This window comes from Odocoileus virginianus, chromosome 16 (genome assembly GCF_023699985.2).
Source record: "Odocoileus virginianus isolate 20LAN1187 ecotype Illinois chromosome 16, Ovbor_1.2, whole genome shotgun sequence".
Lineage (NCBI taxonomy): Eukaryota > Metazoa > Chordata > Mammalia > Artiodactyla > Cervidae > Odocoileus > Odocoileus virginianus.
The window spans coordinates 6,869,814-6,894,070 of record NC_069689.1 but is presented as its reverse complement, the minus strand read 5'-3'; the positions used below and the strand labels follow the sequence as shown (position 1 = coordinate 6,894,070).

The window sequence follows — 24,257 nt, the reverse complement described above, 5'->3', positions numbered from 1 at the left end:
AAACAACAAAATTCTGTAAAGCAATTATCCTTCAATAAAAAATAAATTAAAAAAAAGAAGTAAAAGATTTGAATAGAACTTTCACCAATGAAGGTATAAGGAAAACAAATAAATACATTAATGATGTTCAACCTCAAATGTTCTGTATTCCTGCAGTGTCTAAATTCACGGCAAGAGAAATAGCAACCCTTTTGAAGATGAGGGTTGATGGTTGGGGGCATCACTGACCATATTCTCCTCTTCTTTTTCTTTGCCATCCTCATTTTCCTTGGATGTTTGATAGGAGAAGTCATCATAGGTGCGAAAGTCCAAAAACAAGATGGTTGGGGGGAGAAGAATCCCCATGATAACCTAGGTATGATGAGAAAAGTGGATTTTTAAGCTATAAGAACTCCTGAAAATTTTCCCAGTATAGGTAAAATTTTAAATAATGAGCTTCAGCATTCCTCAGTAAGCAAGCAGCTCTGGAGTGGGTCTGTCTCTGCTCTGATGGTCTGTCGCTTATTTGGTTTGGTACATGGATAGAATTGCAGACACTGAGAAATGTGAACAACCACCACATTGTTCAAGAAGAACAGCAAGCAGGATGATGTGGAATCCTAGCTTAAAAAATAAAGATCTTACATTGAGTTTCAAAGCAGGTAATTTTTTAAAGTAAAATATAGTAAGTAGAAATTAATTAATTAGACCAAAATATTTTAAATAGAAATAACTTAGATGTAAATGTGAATATATGGGCCAAGGGTTGGAAGACGGCCGTGCTCCTGAAAGAAGGATTTGTGGATGTACTTAGTCCCATTGAGCTGTATAGTTAGATAAGGCTAAAATAGTGTGTTTTATATTATGTGACTTTTATCACAATAATAAAAAACATTAAAAAACAAAAAAGGAAAAAAAACCCAAAGGTTTTCTGAAGAACTAGGAATTCTGCCTCAAGAATGTAATATAGAAATCCTGATTTCTGTATTACAGATTCAGATTTACCAGTCCTCATACTCAATCATGTGCGTCGATTCTGTAAAATAAATAAATTGGTTCTGTTCTTCTGGGAAAAAAAGAAAGAAAGAAAGAAGAACTTAACATGGGCTCAGCCTAGACAGCAAAAGGATGGCCTAACCTATAAATGGAGACCTCTGTCATTTTTTTAAAAACCACGCTTCTGTTTTTATTTTTTAATTTTTTAGCCACTCTGGACAGCATGTGGGATTTTAGTTCTCTGGCCAGGGATCGAACTCCCAGCCCCTGTACTGGAACTGTGGAGTTTTGACCACTGGACCACCAGGGAAGTCCCAGTCTTGCCATTTTTATCACTGCTGTGCTGTGTGTCTCCAATACTAAGCTGTTTCCAATGTTAAGTCCTAATTTTTAAAAAAAATTTCCCCTCAGCCATCCATTATTAAGAACACCACAAAGGGGCTATTTCTACCATATACTAAAAATTATATTATAAAACACTAATAATTAAAACAGTGTAGTACAGGTATATGAAGAGACCAAACAGTGGAGCAGAATGGAAGGATCCAGAAAAAGATTCAAATACACTTGTGAGACAAACACCACATCCAATGAGAGGAGTAAAGATGACTATTTAATGCACAGTATTGAGAATCTGTGTGATCATTTATAAAATAATTAAGTTGGATCCATATCTCACACAATCACTAGAATAACTCTGACTAGCTCAATAATTTCATGAAAGAAAATAGGGGAGGGGGATGCATACAGAGACAATGAAACAACTAAGAATCATCACATGAGAATTCTTTCATAAATAGAGGAGAAAACCTTTCTAATAATGCTCCCAAATCAACACACAATCAAAGCAAAGATCAATAGGTCTTGTACTTAAATCACAAACTTCTGCAGAGCAAAAACACATCACAACCACAGTAAAAACAACTCATGGGAAAATATACTTGCAGCTCTTGATGCAGGAAAAGGCCAATCTTTCTAATTAGAAAAGATCTCCTAGACGTCAAGAAGGAAACTTCTAACAACCCAGCAAAAAAATGGGCAAAAGCAGTGAACTTAGGGACATTTGTGTTTATAGCAAATGGGCTCATTTTCGCTCATAAGAGATATTCAGGGACTTTTCAGATGGTTCAGTGGTTTGAGCCCTGGTCAGGGAACTAAGATCCCACCTGCAGCGTGGCCAAAAAATAACAATAAAGAAACTGATAGCATCTTTTAAAAAAAAGTGGGGGCGGGAAGAAAGACATTCAAAGAAACTATGCAAAGATCTCATTTTTTACCATTAGATTGTAATAATTCCAATGTGTGTTCACACACCATATTGGTGGGATTGTGGGAAAATTCTCTGCACAATGGTGGGGAGGGTGGGGGTGGACACTTCCACAGAAGGAAAGGCTATCAAGATCACAAGTCCAGATCCCCATGGGGCCAACAGCTCCCCTTCTGGATGTTCACTTAGCAGACATGCGAGGTACAATGTGTGTTCAAGAAAAGCCATGGTGGCCATGAGTGTAGCACTCCCAGGGGTGAGTGACTTGCACTGGGGATTGGCCTGAGCTGTGATAGTCCGCTGTAAAGGAAAACAGGGAAAAGCAGGTAAGAATGAAGGAATGTTCTATGTTGTAATACAGGAAGAGTTCCCAGAGGAAGTGGGAAAAAAAGGTACATAACAATGACTATGTCAACCTTTGTGAAAAAGAAAAAACAGTAAGTATATTTAATTCACCACAAAAAGAAAAGAGAGTATTCATATTAGTTTTACATATGGAAATATACACAAGTAACAAATATCAGTGGTTGCCACTGGGTGGAATAGGCCACATGGGGGACAGGGGTTAGCAGGGAGATTTGTCACACTTTTAACAGTTTTATTTGTATTTTTTTTGATGTGTACCATTTTCAAAGTCTTTATTGAATGTGTTACAGTATTGCTTCTGTATTATGTTTTGGTTTTTGGGCCCAGAGGCATGTGGAGTCTTAGCTCCTTAACCAGGGATGGAACCAGGGATTGAACACACTCTTGAAAGGTGAAGTCTTAACCACTGGACTGCCAGGGAAGTCCCATAAACAGTTTTAATTTTTTAATATGTGCATATGATATGAACTAGTCAAAGAATTAAATTAAAAAAAATCCTGGCTTTACAATAATTGCGTATTTATATTGCAAATTAAAAATGCTTTGAAGGAAATTTGATGCTTACAAATATTTATACCTAGGATAGACATTATATCAAAAAAAAGCATTAGGTTAAAAAAAGAAAAAGGAAGAGATTGCAAAACACCCACCAAATCTCAAAAACTTAGTACAAAAAAAGAATATAGACTATCTCATTAGTGATATTTTTCCTTTCAAAAACATTTTGTACCTACTGGCTTAAATCAATATATTATTAAAATTAACTTGAGGACTTCCCAGGTGGTCCAGTGGCTAAGACTCCGTGCTCCCAATGCAGGAGGCTCAGGTTGTCCCCTTGGTCAGGGAACAAGATTCCACATGCTGCAACTAGAAGGTCCCACGTGCCTCAAAGAAGACTGAAGATCCTGCATGCTGCAACTAAGACCTAGTGCTGCCAAATAAACAAATAATTTTTAAAAGTTAACTTCAACTGTTTCTTTTTTACTTTCTACAACGTACTTGAAAAACTTTCTATAGCTATTAAAAATATTTTTCTAAAGGGAAAATCTAAAGTTTAAATTTAAAGCACATATGTGCTTTATTTCTGTTGGACAGTGCTGCTGAAGACAATACAGTTTAATCTCACTCTTTAAAATTCTGGCATGTTTAAAAATTACCTTTTAGTAATATATTCAACTACTTTTTTTTTTTTTTAAGCTGTGCCAGGTAGCATGTGGGATCTTAGATTCCTGACCAGGGATCGAACCAGTGCCCCCTGCATTGGGAGCCTAAAGTCTTAACCACTGGACCACCAGGGAAGTCCTGGTGAACTTTTAGTACATATGTACCCTGTTTGTTTATGGGTTGAAGAGTTGGAACATATGGACCTGTAGACTTGATCACAGAGTGGACTTGGGGATGCTCCTCACCCTTCTTATCTTCTGCCACTTGGCAGCTGCATGTTGAGGCTGGACCAGACCTTGGTTGTTGTTGTTTTTTTTTTAATCTTATTGAAGCATATTTGATTTACAATATTGGGTTTAATTTCTGCTGTGCAGCAAATTGACTCTGTTATACATATATTCTTTTTCATATTATTTTCTATCATGATTTATTACAGAATATTTAATATAGTTCCCTGAGCTGTACAGTGGGAACTTGTTGCTTATACATACTATATAGGCTAGTTTGCATCTGCTAATTCCAAACATCCAGTCCTTCCCTCACCCACCAACCCATCCCCCTTGGCAACCACAAGTCTGTTCTCTATGTCTGTGAGTCTGTTTCTGGTTCGTAGATATGTTCAGTATAGAGGTTCTTCAATAAACTAGAAATAGAGTTGCCAAATGATTCAGCAGGCCCACTCCTGGGCATATATCTGAACAAAACTATAATTCAAAAAGATACATGCACCCCAATGTCTGTTCATTGCAGCACTATTAACAATAGTCAGGACATGGAAGCAACATAAATATCCATCAACAAAAAAAAAATGGATAAAGAAGATGTAGTACATATATACGATGGAATACTACTCAGCCATAAATAAGAATGAAATAATGCCAATTACAGCAACATGAATGAACCTAGAGATTATGTGGGCTGCTCTGGTGTCTCATCAGTAAAGAATCTGCCTGCAACACAGGAAACATGGGTTCTATCCCTGGGTTGGGAAAATCCAGTGGTGAAGGAAATGGTAACCCACTCCAGTATTCTTGCCTGGGAAATCCTATGGACAGAGGAATCTGGCGAGATATAGTCCATGAGGTCACAGAGAGTCAGACACAACTGAGCCATTAAACAACAATGACAGGGATTATCACACTTAGTGAAGTTAGTCAGACAGGTATCATATAAAGTCATTCACATGTGGAATCTAGAAAAAGAATACAAATGAACTTATTTACAGAACAGAAATAGACTCACAGACATAGAAAACAAACTTATGTTTAATAAAGCCAAAGCAAGGAGGGATAAACGAGGAGTTTGGGATTATCAGATACAAATTATTATATTAAAATACTTTAAAATACTTTTAATATAATATTAAAACTATTATTATGTAATAACATTGTGTAATATTACATAATCCTATGTATAAAATAGATAATCAACAAGGACCTACTGTATAGCACAAGGAACTATGCTCAAAAACCTATAATGGAAGAGGATGTAAAAAAGGAATATATATATATATATAACTGATTCACTTTGCTGTATACCTGAAACTAACACAAAGTTGTAAATCAACTATATTTCAATAAAAATTAACAATAAAATGATAGCAAGTACTTTCAGAGTCATAAGGCAATCTATAAGAACAGAGCTCAGGTGCCTGCCTTAGTGGTGGGTGGATGGTCAGGGGTGCACAACTCGTTAGAGTGGACGCCATGCCCACAAGCTAGTCTTGCTGCAGGTTGGGCTCTGATGTTAGACCACCCATGTTCAGGTGCTGCCCCTCACCTTACAGCTGGGATCCTAGGTGAGTCCCTTCATCTCAAAGCTTCAGGTTCTCCATCTGTAAGGCAAGGATTGCCACAGGGTCTCCCTCCTAGGGTTGTTCAGAGTCATGGATGAAATAATCCACAGACAGTGTTTAGCTCAGCCAGGAAGAGTCAGAGCCCACAGGTGTCACTTTTCACTACACAGCCACATCACAGGTACCTTCAGTCCAGGGTTCTTCCTCATCCGCAGCCTCCCCATCCACATGTCCGTCAGCAGCATCTGGCTGCAGGTGTGGGCGATGAAGTCCCGGTGTTTGGCTGCCACAGCCAGTTTGAGGCAGGTCGAATTGCTCCAGTTTTTCAGCTCATACGTCAATAGTTTCATGGCAATCTGCTCATCGTGCTTGTAGGACTGGTCCAGGAGCTCCACAGCCAGCTGGCCAAAGTCTCTGCCGAGACACAGATGGGAGCAGGTGAGGCAGTGACATCCACACACTTTGTTAGAGAGCCGTGTCCATGGGGACATCACGGAGCCACAGGACACCGAGTCCTTGACTCCCTGTCCTCTTCCAGCAGGGAGCTCCTTGGATGTCCCCAAGCGGACAGCCAGGGGCCAGGGTCTGTGCTCAGCCATGTCGGAGGCTGACTTCCACAGGCCCCATGAGGACAAGTCAGCAGGTTAATAAGTCTGGGGAGCCCTGGCTTAGAGAGGTGTGTCCACACTTTCATGAGTTTTACCTCCAGGTGCCCCACCGTGTTCTCACAGGGAAGACGGGAGGGAGGAGAATCCCCTCATACTGCCAGCCTGGGGGGGTGCGGGGAGGGTCCATTCTGAACTATGCCCAGAGCACTTCCTAACAAAACCTGCCCTGGGGAAAACTAGTTAACCAGAATTCAACCTATTGGTGTTTTATCAGAGCCTGACTGAGCTGAGGGTAGGGAAATACCCAGCTCCAGGCCCCCTGTAGCCATCCTGTCCTACCTAAGAAGTCCTGGGGAAGATCAAGTCCAAGGGCATAGGTTCACTAAGGCTGAACTCCTCTGAATGCATGTTTCCTTATGAAAATCAGTTTTGTTGTCTTTGCATTCAAGTTGTGTTTCCCAGAAAAAGAATCATGGACATAGAGAACACAGCAGTGATTGTCAGCTGGAACTGAGGAAGGGAGGGGGTGGGTAGTTGAGGTTAGGAGACATAAGTTTTTTATATAGGATGGATAAACAACAAGGTCCTACTGTATAGCACAGGGAATTCAGTATACTATGATAAACTGTAACAGAAAAGAATATAAAAAAGAATCACATGTATATATGTATATACTTTGTTGTACAGCAGAAATTAACACAACATTGTAAATCAGCTATATTTCAATAAAGATATACTGTCTAAAATTGTTTTTCCACAAATATCATGTATTAATGTATGTATGTGGAATCTAGAAAAATGGTATAGTTGATCTTATTTGCAAAGCAGAAATAGAGACACAGACATAGAGAAAAAATATGGATGCCAAGGAGGAAGGGAGGGTGAAATGAATCAGGAGATTGGGGTTGACATATATACATAACTAGGTATAAAATAGATAACTAATGAGAACCTACTGTATAGCACAGGGAACTCTACTCTGCCCTATGGTGACCTGAATGGGAAGTAAATCCAAAAAAGAGGGGATACACATATAAGTGTAACTGATTCTCTTTGCTATACAGCAGAAAGTAACACGACATTGTGAAGCAACTATACTCCCATAAAAATCAATTAATAAAAAATTGCATTTCCATAGTTTGCACAAGAAGACAGTCAACAGAAACAATGATGGTCCAGAAACATCTCAGAAAGACAGAAGGAAAAATATTGACACAATGGACAAAGCATTTGATGAACAAGCTTTAAATGTGATAATACTTAAGTGAGAACCACATTTGCCTCCCTTCCTGGAAAAGGGGTGGTTCTCGGGACACCTGGGTCTCCCTGAGCTCTACGTTCCCTCCAGACGCTCACTTTGAATTGTTGTCCAAGTCCTGGGAGATGTCGTCCACCAGCTCACTCTCGGAGGACTCGTGGGCCATGGACTTGTAGAGCTTGCATGCCACTAGGGCCTTGGCCATGCTCTCCTCCCCCCGCTGCCAGAGGAAGACTGCCATCTTTTGGCGCTTCATCAGCACAGCCCACACCATCAGCTCGTGGAAGGGATACTGGAATCGACTCACGGCCGGGTCGTCCACATCAATGTCCAACTCCTCCTCCTTTTTCTTCTTCTTCTTTTTCTTCCCTTTGGCTGGTGGCTCGTCATCCTGAGGGGAGAGAAACACCTTTACTATAGTTCTGCCATAAACATGCAGTAGAGGGTTTCAGGATCAACTGGAAGAAGTTGCTGTCTGCAGGAACAGAGAGACTTCTTAAGTACATGTGTGTCCACCCATCATATGAATTCTTTTGAAAAGATGCACATGTTTATTAAAGGAAGTAAACCATTGAAAATCAAATGAGCTGAAAAGGCGTAATACTGTTTGAAGTTTATACTCCTGGGTTGGCAGGTTTTTGTGGTTTTTTTTCCAGAAGCCTCTAAAAATTGAAGAGAAACTGCAAAACTGAAAACGAAGAAAACACTTCAATCCAAATCACCCCATAGGAAAGATAAAGCTCAAAACTCATTTCCTGAGGGATGTCTTTAAATATCAACACTCTGAACCAGAGATTAATAGGAAAAATGTAGAAGGAGGTGGAGAAAAATATTTTGGTTTTCTACCAATGGTTTGGGCTTCCCAGGTGGCTCAGTGGTAAAGAATCCACCTACCAATGCAGGAGATGCAGGAGACACAAGTTTGATCTCTGGATTGGGAAGATCCCCTGGAGGAGGAAATGGCAACTCACTCCAGTATTCTTGGTTGGAGCATCCCATGGACAGAGGAGCCTGAGGGCCTACAGTCCATGTGATCTCAAAAAATCAGACACGACTGAGTATGCACACACATCTACCAAGAGTTTAAGGAAGCAGGAATTCTATTTTGAATGAGATTTGTCTTTTCATGGATGTGTTATAAATGGAAGGCCAATGCTTTCCATTTCCAAGGGATTATGAGGGGTCATTCTAATAATAAAGCAGGATCCTAAAGGAAGGCATTAATGACTGGGAGAACTGGTGGTGAAGCATGCATGTTGCATGGAATCATTCAGAAAACTAAGTTCATGGCATCTGGTCCCATCACTTCATGGCAAATAGATGGGGAAACAATGGAAACAGTGACAGACTTTATTTTGGGGGGTTCCAAAATCACTGCTGATGGTGATTGCAGCCATGAAATTAAAAGACACTTGCTCCTTGGAAGAAAAGCTATAACCAACCTAGACAACATATTAAAAAGCAGAGACATTTCTTTGCCAACAAAGGTTCGTCTAGTCAAAGCTATGGTTTTTCCAGTAGTCACGTATGGATGTGAGAGTTGAACTGTAAAGAAAGCTGAGCACCAAAGAATTGATACTTTTGAACTGTGGTGTTGGAGAAGACTCTTGGGAGTCCCTTGGACTGCAAGGAGATCCAACCAGTCAATCTTAAAGGAAATCAGTCCTAAATATTCGTTGGAAGGATTAATGCTGAAGCTGAAACTCCAGTACTTTGGCTACCTGATGAGAAGAGCTGACTCATTTGAATAGACCCTGATGCTGGGAAAGATTGAGGGCAGGAGGAGAAGGGGACGACAGAGGATGAGATGGTTGGATAGGATTAGATGGTTGGATGGCATCATCGACTCAATGGACATGGGTTTGGGTGGACTCCAGGAGTTGGTGATGGACAGGGAGGCCTGGCGTGCTGCAGTTCATGGGGTCGCAAAGAGTCGGACATGACTGAGTGACTGAACTGAACTGAACAGACTATTCCAGGCTGAGGATCCAGTACCCAATAGGATAACAGAAATGGATTTCTGCTCTTTTGCGAATAGCTTTCTCATCAGTGACCTTCTTTTATTCTCACACTGATCCTGAGAGGTTGTTAATGTCTTCCAGTCAGTCAGATGAGGAAGTTGTGGCTTAAAGTCTGAATAATTTGCCCACATTCACATGAATGGAGTGGCTGGGCGTGGGGCAGGAAAAGGGGTGGAGCCTGACTCTTCAATTCTTATGGCAAGTAGTTCATGACAAAACCAAGTTTATAACCTCATTATGAGGTATTCTGATGTTTTTATTGAAACTATCATATCTTGCCTTGAATTTAAATGTTTTTGTTCTAATTTGTCCCAGTAAAACTGCAGTTTCAGTCATTTAGGGAATATTGAAATTAAAAAGGAAATGTAGCTTTATTTTCAAGATTATATCAATTCAAATAAAAATCCACTAAGGACTAGTGAAATATTGTAAAACAGAGCTTTTTTTTCCACCACACTACAAGGCATTCAGGACCTTAGTTCCCTGACCCGGGATCAAACCTAGGCCCCCCTGCAGTGGAAGCACAGTCCTAACCACTGGAGTCTGCCAGGGAAGGCCCAAACAGAAACCCCTTTAATCCTACCTTTCCATAGTATATTATTAAAATATTAATTGTATGCAACCTCTCATAAAATAATTTTAATATTGCTATAGGCAGAAAATAACCGACAAGGGGTTCATTTCCCTAAAGTGCATGAAGAGACACAAAGCAACAAGTAAAAGAGAAGCAACCCAATAGAATAACAAAAGATATGAACTGGAAGTTAAGAAGAAATGAATCCATACACAATCACAAATCACGGTAAGAGCCTCTAAACACCCCTCAGTCAGAAATTAACTTGAAAAAACTAGCACATATAGAAGCAAATTGAATAGTAAAATTACTAAGTTTGATCTGACAGTATGATGAAAGCGAAAGTCACTCAGTCCTGTCCGACTCTTTGTGACCCCATGGACTATACAGTCCAGGGAATTCTCCAGGCCAGAATACTGGAGTGGAGTATGAAGTGAAGTGAAGTGAAGTGAAGTGAAGTCGCTCAGTCGTGTCCAACTCTTTGCGACCCCGTGGATTGTAGCCTACCAACCTTCTCCATCCATGGAGGGAGTGGAGTATACTGGAGTGGAAATAGTGGAGTATTTCCCTTTTCCAGGGGATCTTCCCAACCCAGGGATCAAGCCCAGGTCTCCTGCAGAGAAGTATATAATTGTGCCCAACAAACTGAGAATATGCATTTGTTTCCACACACATGGATCATTAACAAAATTCCACCTGGCATTATTCCCCAATTCTTTTGAGATTTTCAATCTCAACAAGTTCTAGATATTGGAAATCATATAGTCTATACCCAAAGAGTAATACTAGAAATCAATGAGACTAAGATAACCACAATAACAAGAGTCTGTATCTAGGCAACTTAAAATACGCTTATAATTAACTCTTGGATTAAGGAGGAAATTATAAATTGTTTAGAAATGAATATCAATAAAAGCTCTACTTACCGAAACCTGTAGGATACCATGAAAAACAATGCTCAGAGAAAAACATATACTCTTCATGAATTTATTGAAATATAAGGAATATTGAAAATGGGCAAACTTTACTTTCAAATTGAGTCAATAAAAATAATATAATAATACAATAATGAATAAAAATTAAAATATATTAATAAAATAGAAAACAGAAAAAAAGAAAGTTGCTGAATTAAGCAAAAATACCAATGAAATCCAAAGACAGGAATGGTTAAGAAGAAAGGGAGGAGATACAAAAAAAAGAAAAAACTGGAACAAGAAATGGTACACAACTAAAGATACAGAGTAGACTGAAAAAATTAAAATACTCTGTAAAGGTTTATGGGGCGTCCCAGGTGGCTCAGTGGTAAAGAATCCCCCTGCCAATGCAGGAGACATGGCTTCAATCCCTGGGTCAGGAAGATCCCCCGGAGAAGAAAATGGCAACCCACGCCAGTATTCTTGTCTGGGAAATCTCATGGACAGAGGAGCCTGGCAGGCTACAGTCCATGGAGTCACAAAGAGTAGGACACAACTGAGAGACTAAACAACAATAAAGATTTACAACAGTGAACTTGAAAGTCTAGATGAAGTAAATTGTTCTCTATGAAAATATAATTGACCAAAGCTGACTCCAGAAAATAGAAAGCCTCGATGAACTCATATTATAAAAGTTATTACTAAGGTGGTGAAAAATGGGCCTCTGACAACAAGACCGGACAGGCTATTATATAGGAGAGTTCCACCAAGGCTTCACCCAGTAGATAAACCCTATGTGATACAACCAATCTGAGAGACTAAGGGATTATGCAACTCTGACTTTCATAACCCTTCTAGTTATGCTGAAGGTCAGTGTCAACTGTGAACAAGAATCAAAACCTTCTACCCTGAATCCATACAGAAATTGGGATGCTACTTAACTCATAAATTTATTTGAGAAGAATCTTTACAATACTCAGTCTTAATATTGTGTTATGGTACTTCCTCTACTCGTTTGTGTATTTTCATGTCTAGTGATTTGTTCTTAAGTTCCCTTGTTAAGGTTATTTCTGGATATTTTTGTCCCATTATGAGGAAACTTTGCTGATTTTCCTGGACTTTCTAGATACAAAATATTTTTCTGCCAATAATAATTTCCTCCTCCTTTTATGTATTCTTCTTTTATTTATGTTTTCATGTGGTAAAATTTCCAGAACACTTTTAAAAACCAGAGGGGATAATGATGCCAACAATAATGGGTGAGCTTGATTTGTTCTTAATTTTAATAAAAGTCAGTTGGATGGCTTTTAACTTTTAAAAAAATGTCTATGACCTTTGAATATAATCTGACTAAATCATCCAAGTAAATCTTGGTGTGTGGTGAAGTGGATTTATTCATGGAAAACAAATTCACTCAATTTTATGTTAAATACAAAATGAAGAGGCTCCATGATCCCATGAAACCACTGGAAACAAGTCCTACTTACTTCCATTCCCAGAAGTTTGAGAGCTTTCGGCTGCATAATGAAAAGGGAGGGAAAAAAATTCAATGAAATCAGATAACTGAAGTTACAATACTGTGAGTTGTACATTAGTGATATCGCTAGTAGATTAATAATAGATTAAAAAGTACTTTGGGTAGGGAGGTTCAAGAGGGAGGGAACATACACATATATCTATGGTAGATTCGTGTTGAAATATGGCAGAAAGATTGTATTGTAATATTGTAAAGCAATTAATACTGTACAACACAATATTATAAAGTAATTATCCTCCAATTAAAATAAATAAAATTTTTAAAGTACTTTGTATAATTAACAATGAAGGACAAGCCTAAAGAAAGCATTTGTCCTACACAGTTAATGATATAAAGTACTCTTTCATCTATTAAAATCTATTTTCCTTTCCTCTGCTTCTGTCATCCCAGGTCAGGTGAGGAGAGAGACGTGCAGACACGGGACCCCACCCCAGGGAGAACCACAGAAGTTCACCCACAGAAGCGCAGACACTGAGCTATGGGGCTCTGAGTGGGGCGAAGGGAGGGCTTCATGGGAGGTCTCACACATGAGTTGGGCCTGGGATACACATGGGCTTTTGAAGTGGGGAGACACAGCTGACACATTAGTAGAGTTTGTTCTGAAAGTGGTACATGGTCACCCACAACAGGGTGTGGATAATGAGGGAGAGCCTTAGACGCTTCAATCAGGAGCTTGACGGTGATTCCTCGGGCACTGGGGAGCCTTGGGAGTTTGTGAGCAGGGAATGCCCCATCAGGATCCTCATTTTGGAGGATCAGGGTGGCTCCACAGGTAGGAAGCATGGAAGAAAGCAGAGACAAAGAGCCCAGGAGGAAGACAGCTGTGAACAAAGGATGGGGCAGGTGCAAGTGCTGGGCTGTGAACCTGATGGGTGGAGGGAAGAAAGATGCTTCACACCGAAAGCCACCGCAGGAGGACTGGAAGGTGTGTGGGGGGATGGGGTAATGAGCTTGGCTGTGTACAGGCTGAGTTATTGTGGAGGTGAGCAAGGAGCCATGTGTGACCCTGGGAACCACAGAATAGCTGCGTGTCCACTGAGCTCTACCCTCTTGGGTCCGAACAGGTTGTTGTAGAGGGTCCGGAAGCTCTTGCGCGTGTAGTTGCAGCGGTAGGCGCCACCCATGAGGTACTCCAGCACGAGCCCGATGTCTATGAGGCTGATGTGGTAGTCAGGAGGAAGGTTGCCCTGTAAGGAAAGGAGCCATGTCTCAGGCCCTGCGAGAAGGTACCTGCGGCCTGGATTGCATCACACACCTTGGCGTCGTGGCCATCCTTGCTGACGATGTGGGTGTTAACGGCACCAATGGGACATTAAACAATCTTCTATCTGTTACTACAGGATGGAGGGAGATAAGAGGGTGAACCATGTTCCAGAAAATAGGTTAAACTTCCCCATGAGATGAGTTAGAGACCCTCAGGGCTGTAGGGGAGAGGCCTGGGCTTGTCTGTGCACTTGGACAGGATGACCAGAAATGTGCATTTAAACATAAAGGAAAGAGGGACCTTCCCAGTGGTCGTGAGGTTGAGACTCTGCCTTCCACTGCAGGGGGCACCATTATAGTCCCTGATCTGGAAACTGAGGTCCCACATGCAACAGAGTGAGGCCAAAAAATAAAAATAAAGAATATATATATAAAGAATGTATATGTATGTATAACTACATCAGTTTGCTGTACAGCAGAAAATAACACAACATTGTAAATCAGCTATACTTCAATAAAAAATTGATTAAGGGAAAAAATCATTGAGGACAGATGGTGTAGCTGGTACAAGCCTTCCTTGATGTGAGTAGATTTGCCCTGTTGAGAAGGTGCTTTGACAGCTGCTTGCAGGGGAGAAGGTGTCTTCAGGGGCTGGAGTCCAGATTTTCTACAGAAGGAAGGAGTGAGCGCATGATGGGCAGGAGGACTCTGTGAAAGGTAGGGGAGGACAGGACACTCCTGGGACTGGGACTTTTCTGAAGAAACCTCCATGTGGTACCCCAGGATTTTCTGAGGGACCCCAAAGACTTCAGTAAGAACACAAACTACCTGAGGTGGCTGGGAGCTCGTGAAGGGGCAGACTTCTGCTGCAGAATGGATGAGGCTGTGTTAAGATGAAGGCAGGGTGTGGGCAGAAGGGAGAGGAATTGAGAGCATCCATACACCTGTAAGTCAGTCATTCACGCCTCTGGGCAGCTGGCTGATCCAGGAGGCAGAGCTGACCCATCCATTATAAGGATGCTATGCAAAAACAAACAAACAAACAAACAAAAAAAGGATGCTATGCTATGTGCCATTTCTGGCTTGGTTAACTTCCTGCAGCTGAAATGATGGCAGTCCATCATTGAGGCTGGGGTCCATCCCATTGAGACTCTGTTGTTGTTATTTAGTCACTAGTCGTGTTAGACTCTTTGTGACCCCATGGACTGCAGCCCGCCAGTCTTCTCTGTCCATAGGATTCTCCAGGCAAGAATACTGGAGTGGTTGCCATTTCCTTCTCCACTCATGGAGACTACACTTTTCGAATGTCCTTCTTGGGCACAGGGACCTCATCCTTCACTCAAGCTTTGCAAGTTTGTTCAGCCCCCATCGTGATCCTTGATCAAGTCAGGGATTTCACATGAGGGGACAAGATACAGCTCTGCCGTGGTGAGCTTGTTGTTTGTGGAGGGGAGGGGGTTAAGGGCCAAGCCACCCAAATCTCGACACAGCAGCATCTTCAGACCCCCACTCTGCCTGGGTGGGCAGGTGAGAAAGGGCTTCCTGGGGAGGGTAACACTGAGGCAGCACAGGGGCTGCTGCAGCCGAGGGTGGAGAGCACTGCAGGTATGACCATGCTCGGCCCCAGGACAGAACACATGAGTGTGTGGCAGACCCCGTACGGTGGGCATGTGATGGGCCCAGTGGGTGTAAGTGTCTTAGAAGGAGCCTTAACTTCATGAGATGTGGGAGGCTTTCAAGAGAGGGTGTCCTGTGTCTGGGTAGGGCAGGAGGAGAATGATTGAAGCCACTTAAGTGAGACCTGGTTGGTTGGGTCTACACTTGAGTAGCAGTGGCTTTTGACTCTCAGCGCTTCCAAAACTAAGAAATCTGGGAAAGTGGGAAACAAGGGCAGGGCAATCCCTGGTCCCTCTTGGTTCCCAGACCCAATGATTCTGCTCTGATCCAATGAGCATTTGTGAGATAGGCTGGGACCAGGGACCCTTCGCTGCAATGCTTGCACCTGGACACACCTCTCCTTGAACAACAAAATACAAAGAAACTGTGTGGGACTAAAAATAATCACATGCATGTGCAGTTGGGGCAAATTCTGGACCCAAAAGTACAAAGAGACCAAAAATTGCAACTGCCTCTTTTGAGAAGCCTGGAGCAAAAGCAGGGTACTGCCCCCTTCACACAGCACCACCTAAGAGGTGAGCAAACCACCTAAGTCACTCTTCCAGCACGACCCTGGACACACACCTACTCTCACTCCACTGCCTAAGGAACCAGCTTGCCCTTCCTCAGGAAGCAAGCAGGAAAACGGTTGTTTGCTCTCAGTCCCCACTGCTGCAGCAAGAACCCCAATAAAGCCTCACCTGAATTCCTTGTCTGGCCTCTAGCCCATCTCTATTGATTGAGGAAGCTCAAGAAGCCAGATTGGTAACATTTGTAGTAAAAGCCACATTCTCACATCAGCAGAATCAGATATGTTTGAAGTCTGACCAGTCTGTCTGGGACTCTGACTGAAGGCCCTTTCCTCCGGTTTGAGTTGTTCCCTCCTGCTCAGAACACGAACACCCGTCCTGCACTCCGCATGCCAGGGGTTGCTTCTGGCAGCATGAATCATTCTGTGTTAATTCTGTGTTAACCTGGTCTGATCCTCCAGCCTGCGGCGGGCAGCAGGACCCCAGAAACTCCACGACAGAACAGGGAGTAGATGGGATCCTACAAGACTGTAAGGGGTTGTAGTCCTGGAAAGGACGGTGGGGCCATGAAGTGGAGGTGTCTATCACTGTCTAATGAGGAAACAGGGCCAAGAAGAACTGTTGCATGGGACACGCAGATTGACATGAGACCTGTCCTGCTAGGACTTCTGGAAAGAGGCACAGGGAAGGAGTGAGAGCAAATCTGAAACTTGTAGAGCACGGGGGCCCTGGGCAGCAGAGAGGAACTTGCTGTCCCCCCCAGCCTCCACCCCTGGCCGGGGCCAACCTACCACCAAAGAGTCATTTAGCGCAAGCCGATTGTGTGTGGGATGAACACCATACTTGAAGAAGATGACATTTGAAAAAAGTAAACTCTTTTTATGGAAAGAGGAATTCATGATTTCTTATGCCGCCAATAAAATGACACCACATTTGGAAATTTAAAAATTGCTTTAGAAAATGTCTTATTGAAAGAAGTCAACAGGTAAACGACTAGAGAACAGCAGACTGGGACTTGCCTGGTGGTCCTAGGGTTAAGACACCAAACTCCCAATGCAGGGGGCACAGGTTCAGTGTATATACACACACACACACACACACACACACACACATATATATATATAAACAAAAGCAAAGACAAAAAGAGAAGACTGACCTTTTTTACATCCCTCACCAGCAAATGAAGTGTATTGGGTGGACCCAGTCTCTGAAAGAGAAGCATTCAGCCATATTAAACATGTTTTTCTCTTCAACTCTTACAGCAAAATCTGACTCTATAGAATTAATGAATTTGTGAAAACTGGGATGTCATCTACTATCAGCCTATGTCTTTTACCACACAGGACTGGTCGTGGGTAAGAAGTATCCCGCATGTTCAACAATATGTTAAATACCTCTTATCAAATTATTTTAAAGAGACTCTCTCAGGGCACCATATCGTCCTAAAAGTTCACCAAGTTTTAGCAAGCAACGGCTCACTTCTATGAATTAAAATTTTAGAACAGGGGAGGAAGTAAATGTACATCTCAAAATTCATATGGTGAGAATACAAGCCAAGAGGATTTCATCCGAACACTGTGATTCTCATATCAGGAGCTCCTTGGTGTGCAAACTCAATTTTCCATTTTTATCAAAGCCTCATAAAAAGTGGAAGTCCCCAGGAAAAAATGACTGCTCACCCCGGGAAATTTTCACTCTGCTAATGACTCCAGGAGCTAGACTCTTCCTTTGTAGAAACTTGTCCTCATGCACCATCCCTGAGTTAATGGTACAGATGGGGCAGGGGGGCTGGGTAGCCTGGCAGAGGTGGGTGAGAATGGGACCCTCGCTGAGCCCACTGGTCAGGCGAGAACACTGGCCCTTAAATGATGCATACTTAGACCCTCAGTCATGTCCGACTCTTTGCAACCCCCAGGACTGTAGCCCACCAGGCTCCTTTGTCCTTGGGATTCTTCAGGCAAGAATAGTTGAGTGGGTTGCCATTTCCCTCTCTCTTCCACTAAAGCCATGTTCTGATGGGGCTAGCTCCCATCCACTCTCCCTCCTTCACGATCACTCACTGTGTTATAAAGCTCTTCCAGCCTCGGGATGGTGAGAAAATGTTGCATGTTGACTCCATTTTCAATCAGGAGCTTCACAAAGTCCACACGGTCTAAGACCAGTGCGTCCAGCATGGCCTGCTCCAGAGCATTCACCTGTGTGAGCCCGGGAGAGGGGCGTGAGTACCTGGGGGGTGCTGGGTAGGGGCAAGTTCACAGGGCAGCTGAGGAGGCATCGAGAACTGGACCCTCCCCTCGAGGAGGGTGACTGGCTCCGAGGCCTCTGTGAGCACAGGAAAGGGACCAGAGCTGTCCCACCTACCCAGTTCAGCAGCTCAAGCTTCCGGGGGTCAGTTTCTTCCTCTACCTCCTCCTTCACCTTCCCTTTCTTCTTGCCTTTTCCTTTTCCTCTTGCCGCCTTGGTGGTCGCCGTAGGTGGCTTCTTCTCCTTCTCTGTGGCCTTGCTATCCGTCGGGGGTGCCAGGCTTCCCAGGGGCTGCAGTTCAAGCAGGCAGGGTTGGAAAAGGGATTAAAGCTTCCCCTTGTCCCAGGACCAGCGCCTCCCCTCTGCATGCACATGTGCGCGCTCACACACACACGTCCAGGTACACAGGAGCACAAACATGCACACACACACTCGTGCAAGCATGAGCACACAGACTCAGACATGCACACAGGCAACACAGGCACACATACTTGTGAGCACACACGCACTTAGCTGTCACAGGCCAGGTTGTCTGGTGGCAAAGACCCTGATCTCGCGACCCTCTATTACTTATATGCTTGAAGTACATTCATGTACTTTAAGTGGCTGTTTCAGTTGATGTGTGTTTTTGTCCAAAAGAAAGGGTGCTAAGAGGTAAATTCAAATGCGCCAAAGAGAAGTGTCTGTAGAAATTGATGGAAATGAGAGAAAACAACTGTGAGGGGCCGGAGATGATAGGTGAAACCACAGATGCTTGTTTGGAGAGAAGCCTGGACTGAGGTCTCCTGGGTGTGACTGACAGGCACATGTTTCCAGAGAAACAAGGGCCTTTGAAAGATACTATAAGAAAGGGAATTCCACTCAATGGACAGTAATAAAAGAATAGTCCTGATGATGTAAGGAATATGCTAAGAAGAAAAGAGAGAATCAATTAGAAATGCAAGGGAGGGGCTTTAGGTGGCTCCATGGTAAAGAATCTGCCTGCTAATGTAGGAGATATAGGTTTGATCCCTCGTCCGGAAGATCCCACATACCGCGGAGGAACTAATCCCATGTGCCCCAACTACTGAGCCTGTGCTCTAGAGCCCGTCCTACACAACAAGAGAAACCACTGTAATGAGAGGCCTGTGCACCACAACTAGAGAGGAGCCCCCACATGCTGCAACTAGAGAAAGTCCATGTGCAGCAATGAAGACCCAGCACAGTCAACAATACATAAATAAATAAAATTATTCTTAAAAAAAGAAATGCAAGGGAAACCAAACATCTATCTATTCAAATAAGGCATGGTCCAAATATGAAGGAAACTCAAAGGTCGCATAATTTAAACAATGGATGGACTGTAAGAACCTTCATGCTTGTTGTGTTTTCCTTTGTGTGGCCCTGGTGACTCACCCAGTGTTACTTTTCTTTCTCTTTGAGTTCAGCTGTAATGTCAGGCTCAGCTGTGAACAATCTGTACAGAATCACAGTAAAATCTGCTGGTTTTTCCATTTTTAGAATTAACATAAAGACCTAGTATGGAGGATGGAGGAGGGCGAAATGAGTAAAGATTGTTGAAAGGTACAAACTCCCAGTTATAAAATAAATGCCATGGGATGTCATGTACAACATGGTGACTACAGCTGATAATTCTGTGTTGTGTATTTGAAAGTTGCTAAGACAGTAGATCTTAAGAGCTCTCATCACAAGAAAAAAAATTGTAACTGTGTGTGGTGACGGATGGTAATTAGACACATTGTAGTGATTTCATAATATATACAAATATTGAATCACTATATTGTACACATGAAATGAATATGTCATATGTCAATTATATCTCAATTAAAAACAAAATATAAACAGCAAGGACCTAATATATAGCACAGGGAACTATATTCAATGTCTTGTAATGCCTGGGAAATCTCACAGACAGAGGAGCCTGGTGGGCTATAGCCCACAGGGTCACAAATAGTCTGACACTACTGAGTGACTAAAATATAACAGCAACAAATAAGTATTAATGGAAAAGAATCTTAAAAAAAATAAATACAGATCTATACAAATGTACAACTGAATCACTTTGCTATAAACATGAAACTAACACAACATTGTAAATCAACCATACTTCAATTTTAAAAAAATGTATGTCTTAAATGAGAATTATATTAGGAATTTGTTTGACGCTTGTCCCTCCTTCATTGAGAATACAAAATATATTTAATCATAAATAAATATATACCATAATGAGATACTACTACTTATCACTAAAGAAGCTAAAATTTTTTTAAAACCTGCCAATACCAAGAAACCCTCTTACGTTGCTCATGGGAATGTAAAATGCTACAGCTCCCTTGGAAAGCAGAACACGGGGACAGTTGAGGGGCTTTCAGAGGTGGGCGTGAGGGCTCTGCTTTTCATGGCATGCTCTGATTTGTTATTTGCTTTTCAAACCATATTTATGCATTCACTGAATAATAGAAAGCAAAGAACACTAAGCAGCATGAAAATGGAAGTCGGAGAGAATTTAATGCCAACATAAGAGTGAAAAATGAAGTTATAAAATATTGACAGTATTGCTGAATTTTTCTAAGGGGAGGTGGTCATGAGTGATTGTTTCCTTCATTTTGCTTATCTATATATTCCACACTTTCTAGAAACTGCTTATTGCTTCTGTAACAGGAAAGTGGGTGCAGGCCATTGCTTCAGGCAGGCACCCTGTGTGTGTGGTGTGTTCCCCAGGTCAGGCCCTTTCTGTAATCCTGAAAACCTGGCTCTCTCGGTGTGGCTGACTCAGAGCTATGTCTTCAGAAAGCTGCCCCTTGAAGAGAAAAACCAACCGAGATCTGGGATTCCTCTTCCTGAGTAGACGGTCTCCAGAGCTCATGACACTGCCCTTCCTGCCAGCCCTGTCTTGGAGCTCTTAGCGTCTCTGCCTCATCACCACTCATGGAGCAGTTCACTTTGCTTTAAAATCCTTTACCAAGAGTAGACAAACCAGGAGATTCAAGACGAATTAAAATATGTAAGGTGTGGTAGTGTTCTTTTAACTTGTGTAGCTCAATAAACAACATGCATAAACCACTCCCCAAACTTCTATCTTATTCCTTTAATACACTTCTGATTCCTTACCCATGGAGGAAGAAATGGCAACCCACTCCAGTATTCTGGCCCAAAAAATTCCATGGGCAGAGGAGCCTGATGGGCTACAGTCCATGGGGTTGCAGAAAGTTGGACATGACTGAAGCCACTGAGCACATACGCACACACTGATTGCTTAAATTCTTCACACTAATTGGATAAAGGATAACTGTGAAAATGAAATGTACTTTGAAGGTACGTGCCAGGCCTGTTTTGAGAAATAAGGTTTTTAAAGTTCAACATGAACCCTCTAGATATTCCAAACCCCTTTTTGAAGCAGCAGAGCCCTAATTTTGCAAACAAAAATTTTCCCCAAGCCCCAATACACAAAACCTATCAAAGAAGCTGCTTGTTAAAAAAAAGTTTAAAAAAATTGAAGTATATTTGATTTACAACGTTCTGCTAATTTCTGCTGCTGCTGCTGCTGCTAAGTCGCTTCAGTCATGTCCAACTCTGTGCGACCCCATAGACGGCAGCTCACCAGACTCCTCCGTCCCTGGGATTCTGCTGTACAGGAAAGTGATTCAGTTGTAAACGTACACATATATTACATTTTAAAAATGCTTTTCCATTATGATTTATCCCAGGAGACTGAATAGAATTCCCTGTGCTGTACAGTTGGACCTTGCTGTTTATCGATCCTAGATATAACAGTTTGCATCTGCTAATCCCAAACTCCCAGTCCATCCTTCCCCTACTCCTGTCCCACTTGGTAACCACAAGTTGTAAAGAAGCTGCTTTGACTGAAGGAGCAGGAGGCTGCTGAGAGCTGTTCATCATGCCTGCTCATATCTTCACACACATGCCCCCACACCACACCCATGTACAACCACACACACACACACACACAGATCCCACAGACATACACTGCATGCACGGTAAACCACACACCACACATCCACACATACATTTCACACCCTACACACATACTGCACATAGATACACATATACAATACACCAAACCACATACAAATACACCACATCCCAAAGACTACACACAAAGGTCACACACACAGTCCCCTAGCCCTCTGGGGTTTCATGGAACATAGTTTAAAAATCAATGCTTTCAATGCAATCATTGTATTTCATTTTAATGAGCAATCTTCTTTCTTCTTCTTAAAAGTGTAAAAACCCAGGTTCACCAGCAATGATAAAATATTTAGTGCTCTTTATTCAAGAGCACTGGTTTGAATCTGAAGTTAGTGCCAGGAGCTGTTATTTCTTGCTGGTTCATTGAAATGACACAGCAACATCTCCTAATAATCCTAACAACTAGACATTGTTGGTGTTAGTCACTCAGTCGTGTCCGACTCTGCAACACCATGGGCTGTAGCCTGTTCATGGGATTCTCCAGGCAAGAATACTGGAGTGGGTTGTTGTGCCCTCCTCCAGGGGATCTTCCTGATCCAGGGATCGAATCACATCTTATGCATTGCAGGCAAATTCTTTACCATCTGAGCCACCAGGGAAACGGCCAGACATTGGGTCATCAGAAACCCCAGAAGATTTTCTGAGATCCACAGCACAAGGGAGCTTGTACTAATACACCCTCTGTACAAAGTCATGACAAACAGTATAGGTTGAAAACACTTAGTTTCACCGGCCAGCGGGGCCCAAAGACAAAGATCTGACTCCGAGCTATGTCCACACGGTTCCAAGCCAGTGCCAAGCTCAGCTGGTCTGGAGCTGATGCATTTGTTCCTGGAAGGCAAGAGACGGGGCAGTTATCACCTCATGCCTGGACTGTGGCAGGTTGTGGGGGAAGGAGCTGGGCAGAGAGCATGGTCTTCCACAGGCTGGTTCAGCATCTCACCCTTTTCTCTGGCCCCCAAGTGACTCAGTATTTTTGAAGAGCTGGCTGGGAGGAGGATTGAGGCAACCTCTTTCCATGCTAAGAAAGAGGTTTCTGTTTCCAGAGGGAACAGAGGAGGAAGCCAGTGACCCCAGTTTCCTATTCTGCAAGAGGGCAGGAGCCCTGGGGCCATCCAGACACCTGCCAGGCCAGGTCAAGGGGCGCTGCTCCTCCAGGTCAAAAGGGAGCACAGTCCAGCGTACCAGCCCCTACTTCAGGGAGACCAGCTCAGTACCACAAGGAGGCTGGGGTCCCAGGGGGGGACCCCTGCCCCTCTCTCCTCCAGCACCCTCCCCTTCACAGTGGAGGAGGGAGGTGACCCCTCAAGCAGCCAGGTGGCAGCCTGTCGTTAGGAGAGTCTGGGAAAACTGACGAAGCGCTGTGAGACGCAGGGATCACAAATGAAAAATCATTTCATGCTTACCCTCTCTGAGCTGAAACCTGTCATGAGCTAGCTACTAATGAAACCTGGTTCTTAGCCATCAAGAACCAGTGGTCCATTGCTCTCTCCTCCCAGAAAAGTCCCCCTCCAAAGAACCCACTTGGAACCTCATAATGTTACCACGGCTTTAGACTACAGTAACTCTAGGCAGCCTGGCCAGCTCAGGGTTCCATCCCCAGCAGACACATTTCCTGGTGGGAGGAGGTTTCAGGGGGAGGGTTTCCTGGCCAAGAGTGGGGCCTGGGGAGGCCAGCACAGAATGGACAGGAGGGGCCATTTCCGAGAGCTCACCTTTCAGCAGGGCAGTTAAAATCGCCATCTCGATGTCTTGCTGGCCCTCAGAACCCATCCTAAACACAGTGATCTAAAAATAGATTAATCATGAAAAGACTAAGTAAAGCAAAGTGGAAATTGAGAGGGAGAAGTGGAATGTTGTTTAAAAAAAGGACCTCAGAGGCCAATGCTAATACAACCATCCCCAGAGCAAGGGGATTTTCCATCAGGGCCTTCTGATTTCCAGAAGGGACAGCATTTTGAATCCTCACCTGGATCTTTTTTATTCTTCACCCCTCCTGGAGCTGAGGGAGCCCATGCAGGACTTGCATGCTAATATCTAAATGGCTACTGAAAGTGACAAAGGCATCTCTACTCAGATTTGTAGGAAATTTGTAGATTTAAAATTTTGAAGAGTGCCTGTGTAACAAGAGTGCGTCTTCCTTATAAGTATAATT

The 24,257-nt window shown here is 42.8% G+C and overlaps 1 protein-coding gene across 1 annotated transcript in view; it reads right to left on the bottom strand.

Moving 5' to 3' along the window:
• Nucleotides 1-24,257, bottom strand: part of TRPM1 (transient receptor potential cation channel subfamily M member 1) — a 61,449-nt gene that overhangs the window by 26,477 nt on the left and 10,715 nt on the right. The window contains exons 8-17 of the mRNA XM_070478370.1: nt 23,818-23,890; nt 22,833-22,933; nt 18,230-18,403; nt 17,929-18,063; nt 17,025-17,075; nt 13,526-13,666; nt 12,430-12,459; nt 7,532-7,824; nt 5,753-5,981; nt 229-351 (exon numbers count right to left, since the gene is read on the bottom strand). Of these exons, the coding sequence (XP_070334471.1) occupies nt 229-351; nt 5,753-5,981; nt 7,532-7,824; nt 12,430-12,459; nt 13,526-13,666; nt 17,025-17,075; nt 17,929-18,063; nt 18,230-18,403; nt 22,833-22,933; nt 23,818-23,890 (1,350 nt within the window). The remainder of the gene's footprint in view (nt 1-228; nt 352-5,752; nt 5,982-7,531; nt 7,825-12,429; nt 12,460-13,525; nt 13,667-17,024; nt 17,076-17,928; nt 18,064-18,229; nt 18,404-22,832; nt 22,934-23,817; nt 23,891-24,257) is intronic.